We start from the raw sequence: 22129 nt of genomic DNA on the forward strand, positions 1-22129 counted from the left end.
ATTCATAGGGTAATACATTGCATATGTGAACGATATGATACATATTAGGTATATTGTTAGGTTGTGAGGTTCACCTAGAGGTCAACTTTGGTTCAGGGCCTCACTGCTCAGGCCCTAGTATTTCAAATTTGAACAAATTAAAATATTTTTATGTAGAAAATGCATTCTTAGAACCTTTGTGTTGAAATAGCTCAGACGTCATGCACAGTCAGGTGGAGAAGGAAGGGAGCCTTGAAAAATTCATAGTCCCCTGAGTGCTGCTGGTTTGCACCATTCATTAGTGATTGCTAGTATCCACTGTGTAAAAGGTTGATCCAGTCAGTCATAGGAGGACATAAATTCTTAATCCCTTGTCATGGATACAAATTTTCTGTCATCTGAGGATCATGGCGTAGTCCCATTAATATTGATGTGAATTTTATTGGTGACTTTGCCAGCAGCCAGTCAAGCTGTTGCAATGGGAAAGTATTGAAAGTGAACTCAAACTGAAAACCAGCACTAGTGTCTGAGCAAGCGTCCGTTTATCAGATCATTCTGTGCCTTGCAAAAAATGTACTGATGACTGAAGTTTATTTTAGTGACTCTTACTTCATGCAGATACCAATGTATAAATATTTCTATGCTCATTTGCTTGGAATATGTATCCTTTTTTTCTTTGATGGAATCTAAAGCTTTTTAATTTTAGAATCATAAAACATCTCACTGGTAATTTTGTTGTAGGAGGTTAACTGAGTAGAAGCATAATTTGTTTTGGCCAGAAGAACTACCATCTTTCATAAATGAATTTTAATTAATACATTTCTGTCATACTACAGATTTTACATGCTAATGAAAGCCTCTTCTGAAAATGTTAAACTACATAGAGTTTGACTTAATGCAGTGGAAATAGGGAACTTTAATAGTTAAACAAGATAAAAGAAAGGTAGGAGCAGGCTGTGGCTTACATTAACTGTTTTAGTGGGCTGTGTATGGACATGGCCCATAGGTTGGATATCGCTGCTTTTCAAAAATAAATTGCAGAGCAGGGGCAAGTGCCAATCTGCAAAGTGCTGGGGAGTGGAGAGATAGCACCTATTTCCAGTATCGAGATTCATGGTGCCTTTTGTGCAATTAACTAGGCTTTTTCACTTGGATGAAAGCATTTTGGTGGAAGTAGGTCTGGTGCAGAAGCATTTTCCTAGTCAGAACACAAATCAGGCAGAGAAGACTGGCTGGTGGCATGATTACCACCAAAAACCTGCCTTACTTATAATGTACCTTTTCTGAGATCTCACTGCCTACCTTAAGCAGAGTTTAAGACTGTTTGCAATAATAGCTCAGTTTCATGACTCCCACTAATCCGACAAACCTTCTCTGAACATTAACAATCTGCATATATCTGTTGTGAAAGCAAGTGCCCTTCCCCCCGCCACACATAATTACAGAGGTTATGTCCTTTTCAGGGAGTCTGAGTGTGTGTATGTGTGCGAGCTGAAATAAAAACAATCCTGAGTTTGATAACTCTGCTGATAATGTTAAGTATTGGCTGCGTTAGGATCAGATTATGAAAAGATCAGAAGACAGCTGTTGCTCTGTGGGAGGGATCATCTAATGGTTGCAGGCTTGCCTGGGACACTCGGCTCACACTAAGGTTGTCTGTTTAGTCTCTGCCAGGTCACTTTATCTTTTTAGCTACATTTTAACTGGGACGTCTAAGCTACTTGGCACTTTTTCAAATTCTTAGCCGGGAGTTTACCCCGGATCCGACAGTAGGGTGGGTTTTACTGGCTTCTTCTGCCATGTTCTGGTCTTCTTGGAAATGAAACTCTGATGTGGGATCAGATAGGAAGCACAAGAGCTCCAACCAGGTCCTTTGTGCAGTGATGCAGCTGGTTGGGGCAGGACCTCAAGAGATGCATCACCAACTCAATTTATTTTTCACGTTTCTGCTCCTAGTCTGTAAAACAGTGTAACAGCACTACCAAACCAAAAGGTTGCGTTAGGACAAGCGAAAAACATTAAGGATAGCTTAGCTTGGTAGATCAATGCTGACAATAATTTTTGGTTGGTTGGTTCAGACTGTTGTACTAGCCCAGACAAATGAGAGAATGTCTTCCTAGAGCCTAACAACAGACACCTACAGAAGACTATAAGAGAGGTACAAGCATATATGACGCCTCCCCACTCTCCTGTTCTCCAGGAATTTGCAGTCCAGGTCCTTCCTGATACAGACATGTTCTCTTGTATTGAGGAGTGCTTTGTGATTTTTTTTCCTGTGCTTATACTGACTTTTGGGAGCCATGCACACTGAGGAGTTGATGAGACTGTGAGCAGAGGAGACCCAAAAGCAAAAAGGTTTATGCTTGTAGTGGTCAAGAAAATAGTGTAGATCCCCATCTGTGTTTTCAGTAGTTTCCAGCAGGACCACAGAAAAGTGGAAAAAACCCCAAACAAACAAAAAACGAAACAAACCAAACTAAGTCCTGGCCGAAAGAGCTTTTGATCTCTACTGATCAACGTACAACCAAACATCTGGGAACTGTTACATTGGAAACCGCTGCTGTCTCAGGACAAGAACGTTCACTTTCAATACCCAGACCCAAAGATGAAGTCTTGTACCTCAACAGTTCTCCCAGCTTGTCAGACACTTTCAACAATATACACATTTTCAAACATTCACTGTGATGGCACTTGAGATGCCTTTTAGGCTTGAGTTCTTAACGATTGAATTACTTTTGTGTAGCCTTTCTTCATCCGTCAGTCTGGGTTGATTTGTAAGGAACAAAATGACATTACACCAGCCTAATCTTTTCTGACAAGGTTGCAAGGCCATGTGCCTAGAGCAGAAGTGATCAATGCCAAATGCCCAGACTGTTGCAAGGTCTTTGATTCTGTTTCTACTTCTTTCCTGTAGTCAAAGTAGAGATGTGTAGAGTAGATGGGTTTTCTGTAAATGTTTTACAAGGGCCATTTACAGACTGCAACCAGAGAATAATTTTTGTGGTCTCCTTGTCCTGTCAAAGGTGGTACAGAAAGGATGGAAGGTGCATCTGGCCTGGGGCACTGTTTCATAAGTGATCCAGATGGCATAATTGTACTAGGTCTGGCTGGGATGGAGTTAGCTTTCTTCATAGCCACCCATACCCTACTGTGTTTCAGATTTGTGACTGAAACAGTGTTAGTGATACACCCATGTTTTGCTGTTGATAAGCTGGAGTTGCACAGTGTCAATGCTTTGTCTTTTTCCCACTCTGGTCCCCTAGTAGCTAGGGCTAGAGTGTGCAAGAGGTTGGGAGGGGATAAAACAAGTACAGCCAGCCCAAACTAACCAAGGGTTTCCTGCCTGATGACATCATGCTCAGGAATAAAAACTGAAGGGAGGAGTTTTTTGTGGGAGGTGGGCATTGCTCAGAGACTGTCTGAGCATTGGTCTGCTTGTGGGAGGTGGTGAGTAAGTAAGTGCTTTTGCATCGCTTGTCGGTTGGGTTCCTTTGTCTTCTTTCCTTCAGTTATTAAACTGTCTTTGTCTTGACTCATGGATTTTCTTGCTTTGCTCTTACTATTCTCTGCCCAGTCCCTCTGGGGTAGGGAGTGAGCAAGTGGCAGTGAGGTGCTTAGGTGCTCACCAAGGTCAATCACCACAATAATAGAGAATAAGATTATGAAAGTAGCATAAAACACAGATTTTGTCATGCCTGGATACAACTTCTGTTTCCATGGTAGCTGGAAATGAATTATATGGTTTCTTTCAGCACTATTAATTCTCCCTGGTTAAATGAAGAAGTAAGACTTTAATGACATGAAGAATTATGTCTCCTTCCTAGGCTATGAAGAACTGTCAGTTAAGTTAGGCTCAGCTGCATTGTCTGCTTTTGCTGTGGATGAAGAGCGTTTGCAGATGATGACAGTGGCTCAGCTGACATCTGGTGACTCTGGCTGTCTCAGACTCTGTCCATTGGGTCTCACTGCCTCCCTGCTATGAGATATCCCTGATATGAGATATCCCATGCTATGAGATATCCCTGATATTTGAGCAGTCTCATAGGGAGAGAATAATCCACTACCACCACAGGCTGGATTCACAGTCAAAATTGACATAGCCCTACTGATGTGGCTGGATGAGAAGGTGATCCATTATCTTCAACATTTCCACCCTGCTTTGTGGAGTAACACACCAGAGCACTGCAGGAATGTGGTGTTCCTGGGGTACTGTTTTGCTCATGCAGCGTCAGGGGATCTTTAATTCAGCATGGGTTTTGTTACTGTTAGCTGCAGATGTGGCAATTTTCTTTGCAGATTAAGGAAAGATGCCATAACATAAATGACTGACTGGGTGTCACTGCTGTGTTGTGACAGGCTATCCTCTAAGAAGTAGTGATTGATGACATGTATGAACCAAGCCATTATATGTGCTGTTTATATTGAAACAGTACTTAAAATGTGAGCTGTCAGTCAAAGCACTGATTACAGGGCTGTAATAAGTGGTGGTGGGTGCACTGAACAAGGTACCAGTGTAAATGTTTGGGTGTGCTGAACAAGGTACCAGTGTAAATGTTTGTTTTGCAGCTTCAGACAGTGTTGTTTCTATTTCCAGCCTGCATCTAGCCATAATAAAAGGATCTATCCTATGCATTGCCTAAAGCATGAGACCTCACTGCAGGCTGCTAGGAGCTCTTTGATACTGCCATCAATATTAAAATCACCTTCTGAAACAGGCTGGTGACCTTTTCTTTTTGCCCTTGAGCACAGTTAGAGCAAACCTCAGTGCTCTGTGGCAGCATTTTTCATGGATGCAGAAGCCTCCGAAGGCCTTGGCTGCAGACCCCCACTTCTCTGTGCCTTGCAGAGGGTTTGAAGACCCCTCTCAACAGGTTTCACTGCATGCTGTGGATGCAGCAGATGCCTTGCAGTGAAGACACAGGACCTGGCCTGGGGGACAGAAACTCAGCCTGGTTCTCGCCAGCTGGCAAGTCTTGGAGCAAGTCACTCCAGTGCCCCTGTCTGCAGCTGTGGTATGGAGGTGATGGGATGAACTCTCTTAGGAGTCACTCTGTAGATGGCTGGAAGGCGAAGCTGCCCAGCTGTGCACTGATGTTTCTGCACCACGTGAAACATTGCAGGTGGGCTAGGGAAGGAGATGGGGCCGCCTTCCTTTCCCTGCTGCCTCCCGTGAACAGGCTTGCAGGTCAGAGTGGGCACAAGGAGCAAGTGTCTGAGTACAGCTGCAAAGCAAGGGTGTGCTACATGGCCTGATGTGAGCTTGGCATGAATGACAGAGTCAGTGGGAACTTCACCTGGTCTCATACCACTGTGGTGTGTATGATGCGTGGGAAACACTTGAGGAGTGTTACTGTGGCACTGTTGAAAGGCCACCAAAATGTATGGTTTTTGAAATGAGAAAGAACAAAAAAGAACTTGCTTTTTTTCCCTCTTCTGCTTATTAAGTGGAAGAGAGAAAAAAAGAATGTACCATTCACAATTACAGAGAACAGTCAAATAATTGAATTTTTCCTTTTGTGCATTTGCTGTTCATTTTCTAAAACCATTAAGGTTTTGTCACATTCATGATGGCAGTTCCAGCTATGTGCTTGTAAGCTGCATCTTTGTACAGATGGATAGTTGGCATATGCCAATAAAACAGTCCTTATCTACATACATCACTTACACATAAAAAGCTTTTCCTTTTTGTGCTTATCTTATGATCAGCTCAAAAATCTGCTGTCAGACAACCATTGTAGCGGTAGCATCTGCATATTGTGGTTTGATATGTCACTGATTGTAAGGACCTTTGAATATAGCCTTATACAGCAATATAAAGTTGTTTCCAGAATTTGATTTTTCTGCAAAATTAAAAGAAGTGGTCACAATTGTCAAGGTACAGCTTGATTATGTAGAAAGACTGTATAATCATGTTTTTTCTTCCATATCTTCTGATGTGCCCATATTAACTATTTTTTTTTATTCTTGTACATTTGTAAATTACAAATTGCTCTGCAGTAGTTTTACCTGCCAGCTCCTTTGTTAGGATGTGCTGCACTACTTTGTACTGTACATTTCTGCCTATATTTGTTTAGCTCTTTAAAAATGTGTCTGATTAAAGATAATTTTTACTGTCATAGATATGATGCTTTAGTTATTTTTAGTAGAAAAAAATTGGAACCAGTACAACCTCTGGTTTCACAAATTACACAATTCAGAATGGGCTTATTACTTGGATTGGACCCGGCACACAGCATTGGAATCCACAGAAAAACCATCTGCCTTGCATTTGTTCTAAAAAGCAAGTTGCCTCTAATCCCACTGTTTTCCACAAATCTCCATGCACAAAACTGTGCCCCAGTGTCATGAGGAGCTCACTTTGGTTTTGTGCCATAGTCTAGTACATCATTTGTGAAACTGAAGTTGGCTTTTCAGTTGTGTGGCAGGTATGTAATGATGTTTTCCAGTGCTCTTTGTGAAACTGATTTTAATTTTTTTTCCCCATATTTTTTCCTTTTTAAGGAGATTTGTTTTCAGGAAAAGCACATTGCACAAACTCACTGCTTCCGCTTTTTTGTCTTTCTTTTGTCTTTCCCCTTCTCCCTCTTCCAGACCAGGATGAGAGAGCAGCAGAGCTCAGCAGGGAGCAGAACGAGAAGACCATTCGCAGCACACAGACAGCTCTCCGCAATTTCCGAGAGTTCCTGATCTCCAAGTACCCCTCTGAGACCCGGGAGATCTACGTCATCCCCTGCAAAGAGCTTGATGCCTACCTTGCTTCCTTCTTTGTGGACGCCAGACAAAAGGATGGGTCTGAATACGAGCCAAACAGTCTGGCCAACTATCAGTGTGGGCTGGAGCGGTATCTCAAAGAGCACAGGTATGGGTACAGTATTACGAGGGATAAGGAGTTCAAGAGGTCTCAGGAAGCTCTAAAGCAAAAGCAGATAGAGCTGAGGTGTAAAGGAAAAGGAAACAAGCCACACAAATCCATGAAGCTCACCTTTGCTGATGAGCTTATCCTGCGCAAAAGAGGCTTGTTGAGCCGGTACAATCCCGAAGGGTTGCTGAACCTTGTCTGGCTAAACAACACTAAGGCATTTGGACACTGCACAGGTTTCCATGGGTCCACCCTCAAGTGGGGAGATATCCGGCTGCGGGTGACAGAGACTGGGTTGGAGTACCTGGAGTGGATGGGGCCAGACAATGGAGATGTCAACGCCAAGAGCAAGAGAGGCGGGACAGACTCCCGGGTGTACGCCACTCAGCACTCCCCGCAGACCTGCCCCGTGCAAGACTACAAGGAGTATGCCCAGAGGCGGCCTCCAGCCATGCGCTACGAGGACGCACCTTTTTACCTGTCCATCAAACCCGTTGTCAACTTGGCCGCACTTCACTGGTACAATTGCCAAGCCCTGGGAAAAAACAAGCTTGCCAAGATGGTAAAGACGATGTGTGAGAAAGGCAATATCCCCGGCAGGAAGACCAACTTCAGCGTCTACCAGAGCTGTAGCACCCTCTCAGAAGCGCAGAGCAACCAACTGGTGCTGATCTGCAATAACTTGAGCCAGCAGGCTGCCCAGTCCATGGCAAGCCACTCCAATACTGGCAACTTCATAGTGTCAGCATCCTATGACTCTTCCTCTGACACAGCTTGAAAGAAGGATATCATATGAACACTTTTTTCCTTTCCTTTTTGTTTCAAGTGTTTGATTTGTGCCCAATAACACACATCAACTGTGATTGTACACTATTCCCCCATAGCCCTCTCTCCAGTGTTAATTCACTTTATAAAAATATATATTTTTCTTTTTACAAATAAGTCAATAGAAATAGTTTAGTGTTACTAACATAGTATTTATAGTGTTAATACAAAAATGAAAGGTACTTATGGGTTATAATATAAATACAGAATTTAAAAGGACAAAAAATGGTTCTCAGGCAACACAAGATAGACTGGAAATACCATTTTTAACATGCACACATCAGTGAGTGTAAATCCCCAGGGAAGCTTACGTAGCAATTCTATTTTAAAGTATTTTTCAACTTCTTATTTTAACATGATCTCCCAGAGTGGAGAAGACAAACTTATTACTGGCTGCTGTTTCTTACCTGCTGGCTTATTCTTGATCAGAAAGACCAAGAAATAAGAGATACATCAATGTAAGTTCATGAAGCCATTTACAACAATTTTTGCCTGTTTTTTTATTTTGTTTCCTGAGGCTGATTTATGCCAGATGGGAAAAAAATCCTGAAGTCAACTAAAGACTATTTTTAGCTTTTGTTTTTGATGATGATTTTCTGTGATCAAAATGTTGCTGGTCTTTAGACTAAGAAGTATTGTTTTCAACAATATGCAAAAGTATAATGGCAAAAACAGTCATAAACATAATATTAACTGGTTAAGCACGGGTTGTTAGTATTTTGTCACTGTGTATAGTTAGTGTAAAATCTGCTGACTTTGAGCCACTTTTCAGTATTCTGGGGGATGCAATAGTGCAGCAAATTCCACAGTCCTATCCCAAATTGTACAGAAAAAAATGCATCAAATATGTCTTAAGCCATCATTTGAAATCTACAAAAGACTAGAATAGAGAGTGTAACAATAATTTTATATTTAGTATGAAAAAATGAAAAAGCTGGGTAGTTTTAAGTGCTGGAAAACAAATTTAAGTCAGCTACACATAGTCTATTTCGATTGCAGACAATGGAAAACGTGCATGTGAATCTGAAGGCAGAATTTGGTCCTTAAAGCCTTGAAATAATGAGTGCTACTGTTCCAACAGTTGACTTTGCAACATAATTGTTATTCTCTAAGTATGGGGAAAACACTAACAAAGTCTGTATTTCAGTGGATTATAATTCTTGACGTTTAAAATTATATGTAGTACTTCTCAAGTAATTCAGCTTAGTTTATGTTCCACTAGGATATCCTAGGGCTGTGATGAGGCTTCAGACAAGTCTGCTGGGGTGTTCTAATGCCCATGGAAGTCAATGAAAGAGTCAACCTCAGCTGACTTCCCATGGATATTGGATGAAACTGTTACTGAGGGACTTTTTTTGGTCTGTTTTTTTTTTTTGTTGTGTTTCTTTATGCTTGTTTGTCTTTATTCCTTCACATTCCTGCATATTCTTTAGATCTGCAACTGTGCAGTGACTTTAATAATCACTAATTCCAAAGAAAGGGAGAAACAAAGGTAGCAGACAGAAATAAAAACAAACCACCTGGCGCCATTTAAAGCCTGCTTTCTCTGTTGCTAGGATGAAATGTTCCTATGTGTGAGGGAGGTGGCAGGATGCCTGCGCCTCACTTAAGCCTTACTGAAAGTCTGTTTTGGGGATGGGGTAGGTAGCAGATGTGCCACTGGAAGGTCTAAGAGCAGAGATTTCCATTATAATAAACATCTGTCCTCCCACAAAGCTTCCTGCAGGTGACACAGCCTGTCTCTGATCTCTTTGTGCTCTGCACATAGCAAGGTTGGTGCAAAGTCTGGGTTTCCTGTGTGCCGGCTGTCCCAGGGTCTTGCATGCCATGGCAGTGTAACCACCAAATCTGCAGCCTCTGAGTTACTGGCTGCTGTCTGTCTGGGCTGTAGAGTAGGCAGTGGATGGGTGTGCGTGTGCGTGGGCAGTCGTTCATACTGCAGACCTATGTTTCTGTGACTTGGTTTTGGGGGCTTGAGACCAAATCATAACAAGACTGAAGTGAGTGCAAGCTGTGTCTGTGACTTTCAGTGCCATGGCAAATCTGACTTGTAGGTGAAGGAGAGGGAAGCACAAAAAGCCTTGGGGTGCAGCCAGCAAGACAGCTGCCCGGTTTCCAGACGAGGCCAGCCATCTGGTTGCTGTGAGCACAGCCTTGCCTTTTCACAGCAGGGCTTTTAATGTGACACAGTTAAAAATAGTTTCGCGAGGCCAGTGCTGGTCGCTGTGGGATTTCTGTGCTGTTTCCCACTGAGGACTCACGCAGCTGCTCTTTGTATGTGCTGGGGTGCAGGTGGTCCCATGCCAAGAAGTTCCCTAGGAGTGCAAGGTGAGACCTCCACCATGGAGCCGACCTCTAGGAAAGTCTTTGATCTCTCTTTCTGCCCTGTTGGCCCTCATCTCAGCACTTCCCAGTGGCAGCTGTTGCAGGATCTGACCTGCTTCCCTGCCTTGCCTTTCCCATGCTGCAACACGAGGCTCACTATCAGCTGCCCTTTGTGGGGCAGCAGATCTCCACTTCACACCTTTCGTCCCCTGCCAAGCTGCCCCTCTTTGCTGGGAAAAGCTGCCTTGAGCTTGTAGGGGAAAGAACCAACCCCATGGTGTGGCTGTCTTGTGTCTCTCCACAAGCCCCACAAAGTGGGAAGCCAGACCTTGCAACCAAATAATTTCTCATGCTATTATCAGGCTCAGACCTTGGCAATGGCTCACATCTTCTCTGGGTATGCCCTAGGCGTGTTGCTTCAGAGTGGGCTATTCTGTGTGGGCTATTTAGTGTGGTAATTCCACAGTTATTCTTGTCTCTGAGGAGGCAGATTGCTGGCTGTGGATGTGCTGTGCTGTAAGCAGGTCTTTGGAGTGCCACTTCGCATCAGTGCTGCATGCAGTTCAGCCCCAATACAGACGTTGGTTCCATTGGCTGAAGCCACAAATGTTCAGAGTGACTCAGAAGTGCCCAAGATGGGCTCTCTTGGGTTTTGAGCTGGGAAGTCATAAAAAGCATTTCCCATGACTTCTTGACTCTACATACTGTCTGAGCTGTCATTTACCATAGTGTCAGGATGGTTTGTGCTCATGTCCAGCCTGTGTGCTGGGCGAGGCAACATTTCTGATACCCTGGGCTTAGCAGGGCACCTCAGCAATTTTTGTAAGCTGTGGAGTCTGTGTGGTTATTGGGATAGCCTCAACATTGTAGGTGTGGTTTTGTTCTGCTTTGCGACAGCTCTAATTAACTTTAGCTTCCAGTTGGTGCTGATGGCAGATTGCCTGGCAAACTGTGATGGGGTAGCCTCAAATAGACTGCTTGTTGAAGTGGTTAAACACATATGGCCAGAATATTAAACCCAAGTACTATCGTACTCCAAAAATAAATTTATCAGCGTTAAAGGGCTTTTAGCACGACATATTGCCCAGTCGTCATCTGTGGACAGTTGCAAGGAATTGAGTGAGTGACCGCAGCTTAATGAATTGCCATTTGTATTAAGGCCCTGGGAGGGTTATTAACCCCCTGGGAGGGAGACTTCTGATTTAAACTGCTCTCATGGTTTTATCTGGTGCTTGCAGGAGAGTAGATATCCTGGTTGTTGTGACTCAGCTGACAGGTGACAAAAGAGTTGCCTGTAAATTTCTCACCAGTACTCTGGGCTGAGGGTGTCAAACCTGCTCCACCGGCAAGTTGCAAGCTCACAGCAGTCTTCCCTGGTGCTCAGACACCATGGCAGTGTGGCCAGGGGCTAGTGCTGCCAACTCTTACAAGCCTTCCTCTCTTCCTAAGCAAAGGATTGGGGTCTCCTAACACGGCTCTCAATACTGAATACCTTTTAATATGAAATCAAAAGGGCAGCTGGTAAAACACCGTGCTGCTCCCATCCAGCACTGCCTGTAAACTGGTGGCTGACAGTGAGACACTGCCAGCAGCTGGCTGTGCTCCTGACTACATTGTGCTCCAGTTTCCCCCACAGTGAGGCTGTGATTTCCTTAAGATGGGGTAGCTGGCTGCAGAATGGAACTTGCTTTTCTCCTTTATTTTTCCCTTCATTTTTTCTTGCCACTCACCTTTCTTTGATCTGGTGTTGGACCTCATCATTTCAACTCACTAGCTCAGCAGAAAATGCAACAAAAAAAAGAGGGAAGTCAGATAATTTTCTGCCATATTACTGACTTGGATCTGCTTAGAAACTGAGATGCAGAGCCAGTGGGGGAGACAGAGGAAAGTGTTTCCCCTGCCAGTATAACAGAGTCATTAGCCGGGCTCAGCTACTGCAGCCTTGGAAATCCATCAAAAGGGTAATGCAGGCTAAGACCCTTCTGAATCATTTGCAGATGTATTGGTTACCTTCAGAACCACCTACCAGCTGTTGGGAGATTTGCTCAGTGCTACCAAGAGCAACATTTGACCTTGAACTTAAGAAAGAGGCAGAGTGCCAAAGCACAGGCCTGCACCAATGTTAGCGCAGGCTTTCCCACGTGGCCTTCTCATGACACCAAACCAAGAGTCAGACATGGGGATTATACATGGATGTCACTGGACTGATCTAGATGCAGCTGTGCACAATACATGCACTTGGATCTGTTCACGTGATTGCACATTTAGCTGGGCAGAGCTATGGGCACTTGGACAGCTTAAGCTCTGTTACATTAGTCACTCACGCATGTATTTATGATATTGTGGGTTTGCACAGTGTACTTGTATTCATGCAGGTAGTTGGAACTGAAGTCTTTGATATCTGGGTGTTGCAAATTGCCTGTTTAATTTTCAAATATGTATTTATGCAACAAATGTATTTTTAAGTGCAGGAGAATGAAATACTGTTGTGAACTACATTGCAGACTAAATTACAAGTGATATCTAAAATAACAGCACATACCTTGTTCATTTGCATAGTACAATAATTCTATGATAGCAGCATCCAGGCTGTTGACATAGAGGACAATCTGACAATGGAATCAGTGTCCCTGTTGCACATTCTCCTTCGTGAAGAATATAAACTCTTTCAAGCTGTTTTGTGTTTTTGTTTTTAGAAGCTGCTGTGCACTGGTATTCAGTCTAGAGCACAGTTGCCCTCTTAGAAAGCTGTGTAAAAGAATGAGATGCAGGCAACATGCTCTACTGCTATGCGTGCTCGTCTCAGATGTTTGTGACCAGATCTTGTTCTGCTGTTGGAGTGGGAAGATGGGGATCAGGAAGAGCAGGTGTTGTGTCACTCTAGAGCCTGCCCATAGGATTGATACAGCCTTAAAGGAAACTGAAAATCCTGTTGCACTAGGTTTCCTCCCTGTCCCTTCTTGTCACTGTGTCCGAGTACATCCCGTAGTGCATTGACTGACCTGACTAGCACTTGTGGTGTGTGCGCTGATCATTCCTCCTGACAGTAAGCTGCAAGTGACTATGATTGACTGATTGGTCTTCCCTATCCCCGACATCCCTGCTCCTCTCACCATCCCTGATCCACTAATATTCCCCTCTCCCAGCACCTGCACTGTGAGGCAAAGGGGACTGCTTTGTGCAGGGCGGCTCTTGGCTGAGAGCTCCCTCCCTGCCTATCAAGTGACCTTGTGCTTTGGGGATAATGTGCTCAGGGCAGACCACCTCGCGTCGGGTATGCAGACTTTGGGGGATACTGCATGTGAGCACACTGGAGGCTCGCATCTCTTGTGCTGGAAGCACTTTCTCTTCTCTTCTGCTTTTTGTGGGAGAGCTTTCAAATCATGAAATTAGATGAAATTCACTCCTGCATACAGGACAAGACCCACATCTGTGTGCTGTTGGCCTTCCACTGACATCCTTAAAATAGGACTGAGACGGCTGGTCCTCAACAGTATGTAACTTTTGGGTTTACTCCATCATGGAAATCTGTTCATCTCAAATGGTGGGGGCAACAGGGCATCAGGACCCCCTCAACTCCCTGAACTCCCAGAGGTGGTGTGAATGTATGGGAAGAAGGAGAGAGCTTAGGGGACACAGAAATGTCATTTGATTTGCCTGAAATGAGCCAATTCATGCCTCTGGGTTAGGGTAGGGAAGGACTCGGCTGTTCACTATGAAACATGGTGGGAAGTAGGTCAGCACTTTTTAACTGGAGTTCTTTGCTAAACATCAGTGTGAAGAGATGGCTGCTTTGTGGTCCTTGTTCTTAAGAGAGAGGATGTATTTTCTTTCCTTTCTGTGCTTTCATGTGGGTGCTGAATCTGCACTCTTAGTGCTGAGGAGGAATGTGGACACAAGGCAGTCCAACATAAAGTATGGCTATATTCCTAGCCAAAAAACTTGAACTACACTTTCTGGTGATGGTCCCCGCATGCTGGTTGGGGACAGGACCACATCAGCTGGTGTCTCTTGGCACATCTATCAGCTCTGTGCGGAGCCAGCATGGGTGTTGCTGCAACAGTCTCCAAAAACTGACAGCCGGGGTAGATTTGTCAAGGACACCCCTATGAGCCAGATGTCTGCAAGCCAAGACGCGGGAAGGCCCTAAGCACAACTAAATGATGGTGCTCTCCCGATGGACAGCGTATCACAGATGCATGAGGCTGCACCGTTTCTCCTCAAGGGTTTTGGAAAGCTAAGGGCCGCCAGGAACATCACTGCTCCACCTCTTTCACAGCAGCGTAACTTCAGTCAGGAATTGCCCTTTTGAGGACAACTTGGGTCTCTGTGAGTCCCTGTCCAGTTGCATAGTTGCACTGCTACCACCACTGGTGCAAAAAACAGGTACAGCCCATTCCTCCCCACCACGCTGCGTCTGGCTGAGGCCCTGCGAAGCTCCGCTGAAGTTGTCCTCCAGCACCTCGACTCTTCCTGAAAGCAGCAGAGAGGCACTTACAGTGGCGAAATGCTGGAAAGCTAAAAAGACCCACAGCTTAGAGACACCTGTGACCTTGTTGAAAAGTTTGATGCTAGCTGTTCACTGGAATGTGTTCAAAGCAGTGGTGATGTCTAAAGCTTTAATTCCGAATCTGATGAAGAAAAAAATTGGTTTGGCATGCAATTTGATCATTACGTGAACTGATGGGGCTTAACATAATCTCTAGAATCTCCGTCTCAAGTGAAGATCTTATTTCTTCTGGTTTCTCACTCAATTGGTTAACTTCAGTTTGTAATGCACACAAAATTTTGCTTTGTTACACAAATGCCATTAAATGAGCTGTCTGTGCATCCCTTTCAAAAGGGATTAGGATGCTTTTGCCTAATCTTTTATTCTTGTGCTCAGCACTCACTAGTATCTGAAAAAATAGTACCTTTTAGATTTCAATTGGGTCTTTTGTAATTAATAGAAGATTCATTCACAGTGTTTAAGAGACTGGTGAGGTAGGTACTATAATTGAAATTCAGTGGGATAGACTTGCAGTGGAATGAGGAAAGGTGTTTAGCTGTTTCACAATGCTTCAGGAATATGCCTTTGTATTTTTGGTTACTGTTTTATACAGCCCATAAGTGTCAAGAAAATAACAAAACAGCCAAGTGAGGGGAAAAGAATCAAGAAAATGCAAAATGTTTTGGACAAAAATATTGTATTATTCTTACACTAGAAAACTAAACTCTTGAAATTAATTTTACAGATACTGTCTTTGCCACTTCCGCTGTTATTTTTGTGAACAAAGATGACTCTCTAACATTCCTCGTGCCTAGAATTTGATCTGCTTTCCGAAGGCTGTAATTTTGCCAAGACTGTCCTCCTCACCATTATAGCATGTTCTCACCTGGCCTAAATCATGTGCAGCCTTAAGTAGTCACTGGTCTGCCCCCCATTGCTCCTTCCCTTCTTCTATCACATATTTAATACACTTACTGTATGTTAAAATTTCCAGCCTGAAAACAAGCCAATGCAGGAGACGCACTTCAGCCTTTGTTCTTCTGCAGTGGGTGCAAAGTGTAGATCCAGAAGGCAAGGTGATAGTAAGTGGCTTTGAACTGATTTTGGTAACTTTTGTGTAGAAGGACAAATCTTCTCCTAGTGACTCTGAGGCTGAGGGTGCACTGAATGATGACTGCAGTGTAAATTGCTTTGTGGAGACCTTAGCTTTCTGCATGGTGCTTATGGTTCAGCTCTTGCAAGCTTCGCTGTCTGCAAGAGCTTTCTCTGTGAGCAGCTTGCACAACTGGGTTCATCTGTGCAAGGCTGGGTACACAGGTGTGAAATGCAGGTGCAGACGTATCCAGACCGTTCAAGGATGAAACATGACACAAAACATCTTAATGGAGTCTGAAAGCTGTCAGGGGAAGACATGGTGAGAACCTGATTTTGCTCCTGTTTATGGCAGTGCCTGGAAGCCAGGTAGTGCTGCTGCTGTAGAGGATTTGGAGCCGGTTCTGCAGAGCACTGTGAGAAATTCATGCCCATGCTGCCTGCTTCCGTCCAGCTCAGGCTGTGAACTGCAATTTATTGTAGGCGTATGACAAGCCCCACTGGAACAAATGGGTCTGAAGTATGCAGGAAAGGACATTGCTTGGCCATAGTCAAGTTGCCAGTGTTTGTTTTGGTCTGCCTGACCCATGTATCTCGGGGTCGTCTTGAGACATGACCAAATTATTCAAGACTGGAAGAAAAAGAAATGGAATATCTAAGTGTGATGAAGATGGTGGAAAGGCAGTGGGAAAGCCTGGCAAACACAGTGGGAGTTTTTGTCTTTTTTTTCTAAAGAAGGAAAGCATAATCCTTATCCTTTAATATCCTACTTTGTTTTACACTGGAATTAGAAAATCTTTTCCATTTGTTTTAATTATCTGCTGGCTTTAATTCTGCCTTTGAAAAGCATTTTTGCTATGACAACCCTTGGTCTCATGGTGAGCAGTGCTAGAGAGAAACAGCTAAAGTAAGGCTTTTATCCTTCCCTGCATGCAATGTTTAATCTTTCTAATATTTTAATGTGAATGTGTTTTCTCCCATTTTGTAAATTGACAAGATTAGCGCTGTTTCTCCCAAAACAGCAGCTGAAAAAACATATTTTGCTTAAAGGTAACCAAATTTCCTCCTAGCAATGTGAATTCTCCTAAGTGACCAATTCATTCTCAGAGTTAAACCTCTCCTAAGGCTAACTTCTATTCACTGACTTTAATGACAACTCAACTTTTTTAAGAACAGTTTGTAAAGAAGTAGATTTTGTTAATTCTTTTGCTTTACAAGACAAAGATTCCCTGTCTTGCCAAATAATAATAATCATAATAATAATAATATTTCTATGCATTGTGTGATTCAGTGATGTTGCTGTTGAAATTTTGCATGTTTTCTAGATGTTCTGACATTTGTATGTTTATGTGGTACTTGTAAAAATGCTTACCATTGCTGCTATAATCACCACCATTGTAGGTAACCAAAAACTGTACTACAAAGCTGTGTCAGTTGCCAGGTGTTTTTGTGTTATGGTAAAACTCTGCATTCTGATGTTAATTTTCTCTTTTAAGCCAGTATTTAGTGCCTTCTGTAGAAGGAATCACTATGTTGTGGTAGGCAGGAAGTACCAAATTTCTAATATCTTGATCTGCACAGATGATCACTTATCAGCTTGAAGCTAAAAAAAAAAAAAAAAAAAAAAGGAGAAAAAAATGTCTTAAACTCTTCTTCTTTTCTTTAAAGTGTCTTCTCATTAATTTTCATTCTGAAAAAAAACCTTTAGTAGAGCTGAAAATGCCAGCTTCCCCAGCAGCAGCAGTCTGACAACTGTGAATGACAGGGGTAGGAGGGAATGTGTAGTACCCAAATGTTCCTGTTGGTAATGGGTCCAGTGATTAGCAACGCCTGTTCAAGTTATTCCGGAGCATGCTAAAACGCCATTTAATGAAAGCAATCCTCTTATTACCATAAGAAACCGTTAGCTCTCATAACAGTTGTGAACCTGCTCTTGTAAACAAGTGTCAGCCTGGTCAAGTGGTGGATTCCAGTCCCTGTTCTGCCTCTGCTGAAGCCACGCATTGCTGCCAAATGAGACTTGGATGAAATTCAAGTTCAAGATTTTTGGTCTCATTCTTTCCAACTGCTTTCATGGCAGATAAGCCCCTGTTTATCAAAATTCTGACATTGCATTTTCAGTACTTTTTCCACCCTCTGCTTAGAATCTGGCAGTATAGTAAACATGCATACAGATACACAATCATTTTGATTTTGATGAGATTTTGACAGTCTGAAATCTTACTATACTGTAGTCATAGACACAGGCAGGAGGGAAATGCAAGATGTTAATTTGTCTGGTACATTTCCCAGCCACCAGACATGGCCAACTGCACCCAGGCTGGTCTTTAAAATAGTATTTTGTGTGGAAGAAAGAAAAGACTAAGCATTGGTTTTCCATCTCTGCTGAGAGACTAAAGCCTCTTACATATCTTGAAAAGACTTTCCAAATCGGAATACCAAGTTCCCAGAAAAACTGTATGATAGGGAAAACAAAGAGTGTATTGAATTAATCCATAACAGGTACTGGTCTAGGGCCATCTCTGTTCCCCAGCAAGACCATTTACAGCCCTTGTGATATAAAATACTACCGAAAAAGAAGTTTATGCCAAAATTTTCAGTGTAGCTGCTCCTTTTTGTGATACCCAGGACATTTACAAAAGGCAATATTAAAGGATGCAGCCCAGAACACACTGAAAAATCATCCCATGTAGTAGGTCGCAAGCCAGTCCCCCACACATTGATGAATATGAAAACCAGCTGAAGATCTAAACCTTCCACAGTGATTATGACGCTTAGAAGCCTTTTGCAGCACCTCAGTTCCCATCTTCTGGTGGAAATAGGGCTCTCTTCAGAGATGTCTATCCCTTTTATTGTCCTTTGAAAATTGGTAGCTCTTGAGGCTCCTGACCAGAAGCCAGCTGAGACCATCGGCAATATGCTTCTCCATTGTTTTGCTTGTCTAGTAGCCATTCACACATGAACACATGCTTCCACTAGTGAAGAGTGTTGACTCTGCAGAACGCCTGCCTATGTGGCCCTAATATTAAACATGCAAGGCAGTGATACACAGCCTTATTTCCTGCACTTCTTCTATTTATAGCTAGATCTGAGTCTCTGTGGTCCCACCCATTGCACCAATTGTCTTACCAATTGATCTTCCTAGCTTCTTCTACGTGTTGGCCCAACTTGTGAAAAAAAAAATGCATGAGATTCCTGCAGCACAGCAGCTGCTTTTTCCCGATCTTTTTCTCTTCCATTGTGAAGTTAGATATGTCTGCATTATCTACAGCTTAGATTTGAATCAGAAAAGCCATCAATATCCCTTATTTTGCATGCTGGAAATGCAGTTACAGTTCTACAGGTGCAGACTTGGCATTAGGATTTAGCCTGCTGCCTGTGGCAGAGTCTGTAGTTGCATTTGTTTGATTTTCACCATGGTTCACTAGTATCAAGATGCAAACTGACTGATAGTAATGGTGTGCTGGTTTAGATACCACCCTCCAATCACTGTGATGTCTTCAGTTTACTTGTCCGTCCTGTAATTGCTCTTGTAATTGCATTTCATCTGAAGTGCATTATATTGCAAGATAAACTTTCTCTGCTTTTTGTTTTTGTTTTTGTAGAAAAAGCTATATCTTAGGCTGTGCTGCTGAAAGGAGCCAGAAGATAATTATCCATCCAAACCCCATTGGAATTTGCAGGGTTTTTTTTAGACACCTTTGCAAGCCCCAGCTGTAATCAGCTGTTTAAGGCAGAGATCTTGGCATGAGCAGTGCTATGTCTTCCACTCAGAATGCAGTTTTCTGTACACAGGACACCTTCTTACATAGATCTCTTGCCCTTGCATTTGTGAGATTATATATACAGCGATTTATAAAGGAGAAGTAATGTTTTGATACATTTGAATGCATTAAGCACTGCAATTCTAGAATATCTGAGGGAAGGGGAGACATTACTGGACTGTTTTCTGAAAACGTGAGCAAAATTGTCAACTACCGTCCTTTTTTTTTAGAACAATCTGTTCAACTCCATTGTCCTCAAATTACCTTCTTTCTGGAGTTGCACAGTGACTGGAGAAAAAAACAAGCAAAAAGGCTGAGCTGCTGTAAATGAGGAAAGATTTCATAACCTACTTTGAGCACCAGATCCCCAACTGGGTTTACAGGGCTGGTAATCTTTTCACTCATCAGCTGGATAAGTTTTGACCTATGTGGATGCCACATTATTTCTGCAGCATATTTTTAAGAAGGAACGTCATGCAGGGTAAGGTCCTTCACTGGTCATGGTCAACAAAGTTGTCTGTCTCTTGTGCCAGTTGAGAACTGTGTTTTGTTTTGTTTTGTTCCTTCCGTAAGACACTCCATTCTTCTTTAATTGGGATGGAGTAAACAAATGTATGTTGTACTGCTGTCTGCCACGCTTCAGTCAGATGTCTACTTGGAAAATGCTCTTTTAGTGTTTGAGTACAAAAGTGACCTCAATAAGATGAAAGTAAAACCAAGAGTTGGTTTGTTTTTTTTTTTCTTTTAATGGGCTCCATCCCTTGTTCAGTTGTCAGATAATTAGGCTTTTGAAAAGAATGGATTCGGCTGTGTGCTAATTGGAGTATGACATTCACTTTTACTGATCTGCAAATTCCAGAGATATTCTCATCTTTATTGCACTTCAGCTCCATTTTTATTCTCTTATGATAATCTTTAAGAAGTCTGGTTCTGCTGCGTTAAGAAATTGATTTCACTGTCCGTACCATACTTGCTACTATTGTAGTGTGACTTTTTATTTGTGTTTTTTAAAATTGGTATTGGTACAGCCTTAAATTTACAGAATTAAAGACCATTTAAAAAATAATCAAGATAGTAATTATGTCTGTGATAAGTGCATGCTTTAGTCACAGTATTTTGTCTGTAATTAGGTGTAGCAACCAAGTCTCATGTATTTAATAAACTGTTTTCTGCAAAGTTGACTGCTTTCTTTAATCAAGTGAAAATAATTTACTTGGCATTTTGAAGCATGTTGTATAAAAAAAGCACAGCTCTCTTTCATGCTTTTCAGGTATGACTATCAGCGTATCTGGGAAGTTCCCATGGACCTGTGATGCATTTCAATTAGCAGAGCACAAGCAGGCTCACCAAGAAATAGTTGCTGTCAGACTCTCTTCAACTTCTGTAGTTGTGTTTCAGCAAAACATTCAAACAATTCCTTAAGTCCTTTCCTGCTCAGGAATGTGTCTCTAGAAGCAAGCTTGACTTGAACCATGTGCCCATTTAATCTCACTTCAGTAGGACTGAAAGCCCACATCCTGTGAGCCTTTTTGGATTAAAGACATTTTCCTGAATGTGATCTGGTTACTTCAATTCCAAGGCACAACTGGCTTCAAATTATTTATTTTGCACTTACAGTCCCAGCAGTAAGGTCTACTCTTCACATAGTTTTGTTTTGATGTTCACCTAGAATAAAATTAAACGTGCATCCAAGGATATGCATCTTTTAAGGCAGTTGCTTCTCAGGTCTGAATTTTCTTTGTTCAAGAAGTTTTAAAAGACTAGAAAACTATAGCTAATAAAGCTGTTTTGGTGTGAAAGAGAAACGTCCCAAGTGGAAAAATCCCTCAAGAACTTCAACGAAATTCCACTGAGCTCTGTTCATGGGATGGCAACCATGCTGGAGAAGGTCAGAGTGTCTCAGGTTTTACGCCAAAGGAACATGAAAAAAAGCAAAAAGACAAATCCCTCAGGGAAGTGCCATGTAGGGAACAGCTGTTTGTGGGAACAAATGTGTTTGTGTTGGTGTTCGGACATCAGTGCAGAACAGGAAGAGCTAGGTGACTGGGTAAGGGATAGAGGAACATGGTTTTCACCAGGTATTCAGGGACTGGACATTTCCATCACGTGGCAAATTCTGCTAAATAAATCTCCTTCTTGCTGCTTGGTGCTAGTGGTGGGACTGTGTGTTGTTGCTCAGCACAACGGCATGTAAAAGGTATCGTGTCAAAGGTCTTGCTGTGGTCCCAGTGACAAATGGAAAGAAAAAATGGAAACCTTTGGATGAGGAGACAGAGAAATGAGGTATGGACAGGTCAAGGGCAACCAGGTGCTTTCACTGTCTGTTGTAAATGCACAGTAAACCTGTTGGATTAAACTCTAGAGCTTGAATTAAGCTGTCTTCATGGAGGTTGCAGTTAATGTGGTTTCCTTTGGTCTGAAAGTGACCATGCAGGTGGTGGTTAGCAGTTAATGTGGTTAACGTAGGTTCAGCTAAGCAAACTGGTAAAGTTTGGTGACTCAGCTGCTCTCAGTTTTCTCTTTGTACACTGATTAAGCCCATACTGCACTCTAAGAACTGCCATGCTTCCACAGTCTGTGAGATGGCCACGTGTCCTCTCGTTCTCTCATACTCCAGGGTAGCCAGCAGCAGTGTGGACACCTTCGGCACAGTCTTGCAGGATTCAGATCTGCTGGGTAGCTGGGCAAAGAGCATGGAGGAATTTGTCTTGGGAAATCTGGAGTGCTTCCCTGAGATGATCTAACAAATGTGATGAAGTCTTCTGGTTGCAGCTGAATGCATCTGAACATTGTGCC

At 42.7% G+C, this 22129-nt stretch overlaps 1 protein-coding gene across 1 annotated transcript; it reads left to right on the top strand.

Moving 5' to 3' along the window:
• The first annotated feature begins 4769 nt into the window (after window positions 1-4769).
• Window positions 4770-8103, top strand: KIAA1958 (KIAA1958 ortholog). Its single transcript, XM_010077142.1, has 2 exons — window positions 4770-4821; window positions 6562-8103. The coding sequence occupies exons 1-2, from the start codon at window positions 4770-4772 to the stop codon at window positions 7614-7616; spliced, it is 1107 nt and encodes a 368-aa protein (XP_010075444.1). The 3' UTR covers window positions 7617-8103.
• The last annotated feature ends 14026 nt before the right edge of the window (window positions 8104-22129 follow it).

The sequence above is a fragment of the Pterocles gutturalis genome, unplaced genomic scaffold, assembly GCF_000699245.1.
Source record: "Pterocles gutturalis isolate BGI_N339 unplaced genomic scaffold, ASM69924v1 scaffold22703, whole genome shotgun sequence".
Lineage (NCBI taxonomy): Eukaryota > Metazoa > Chordata > Aves > Pterocliformes > Pteroclidae > Pterocles > Pterocles gutturalis.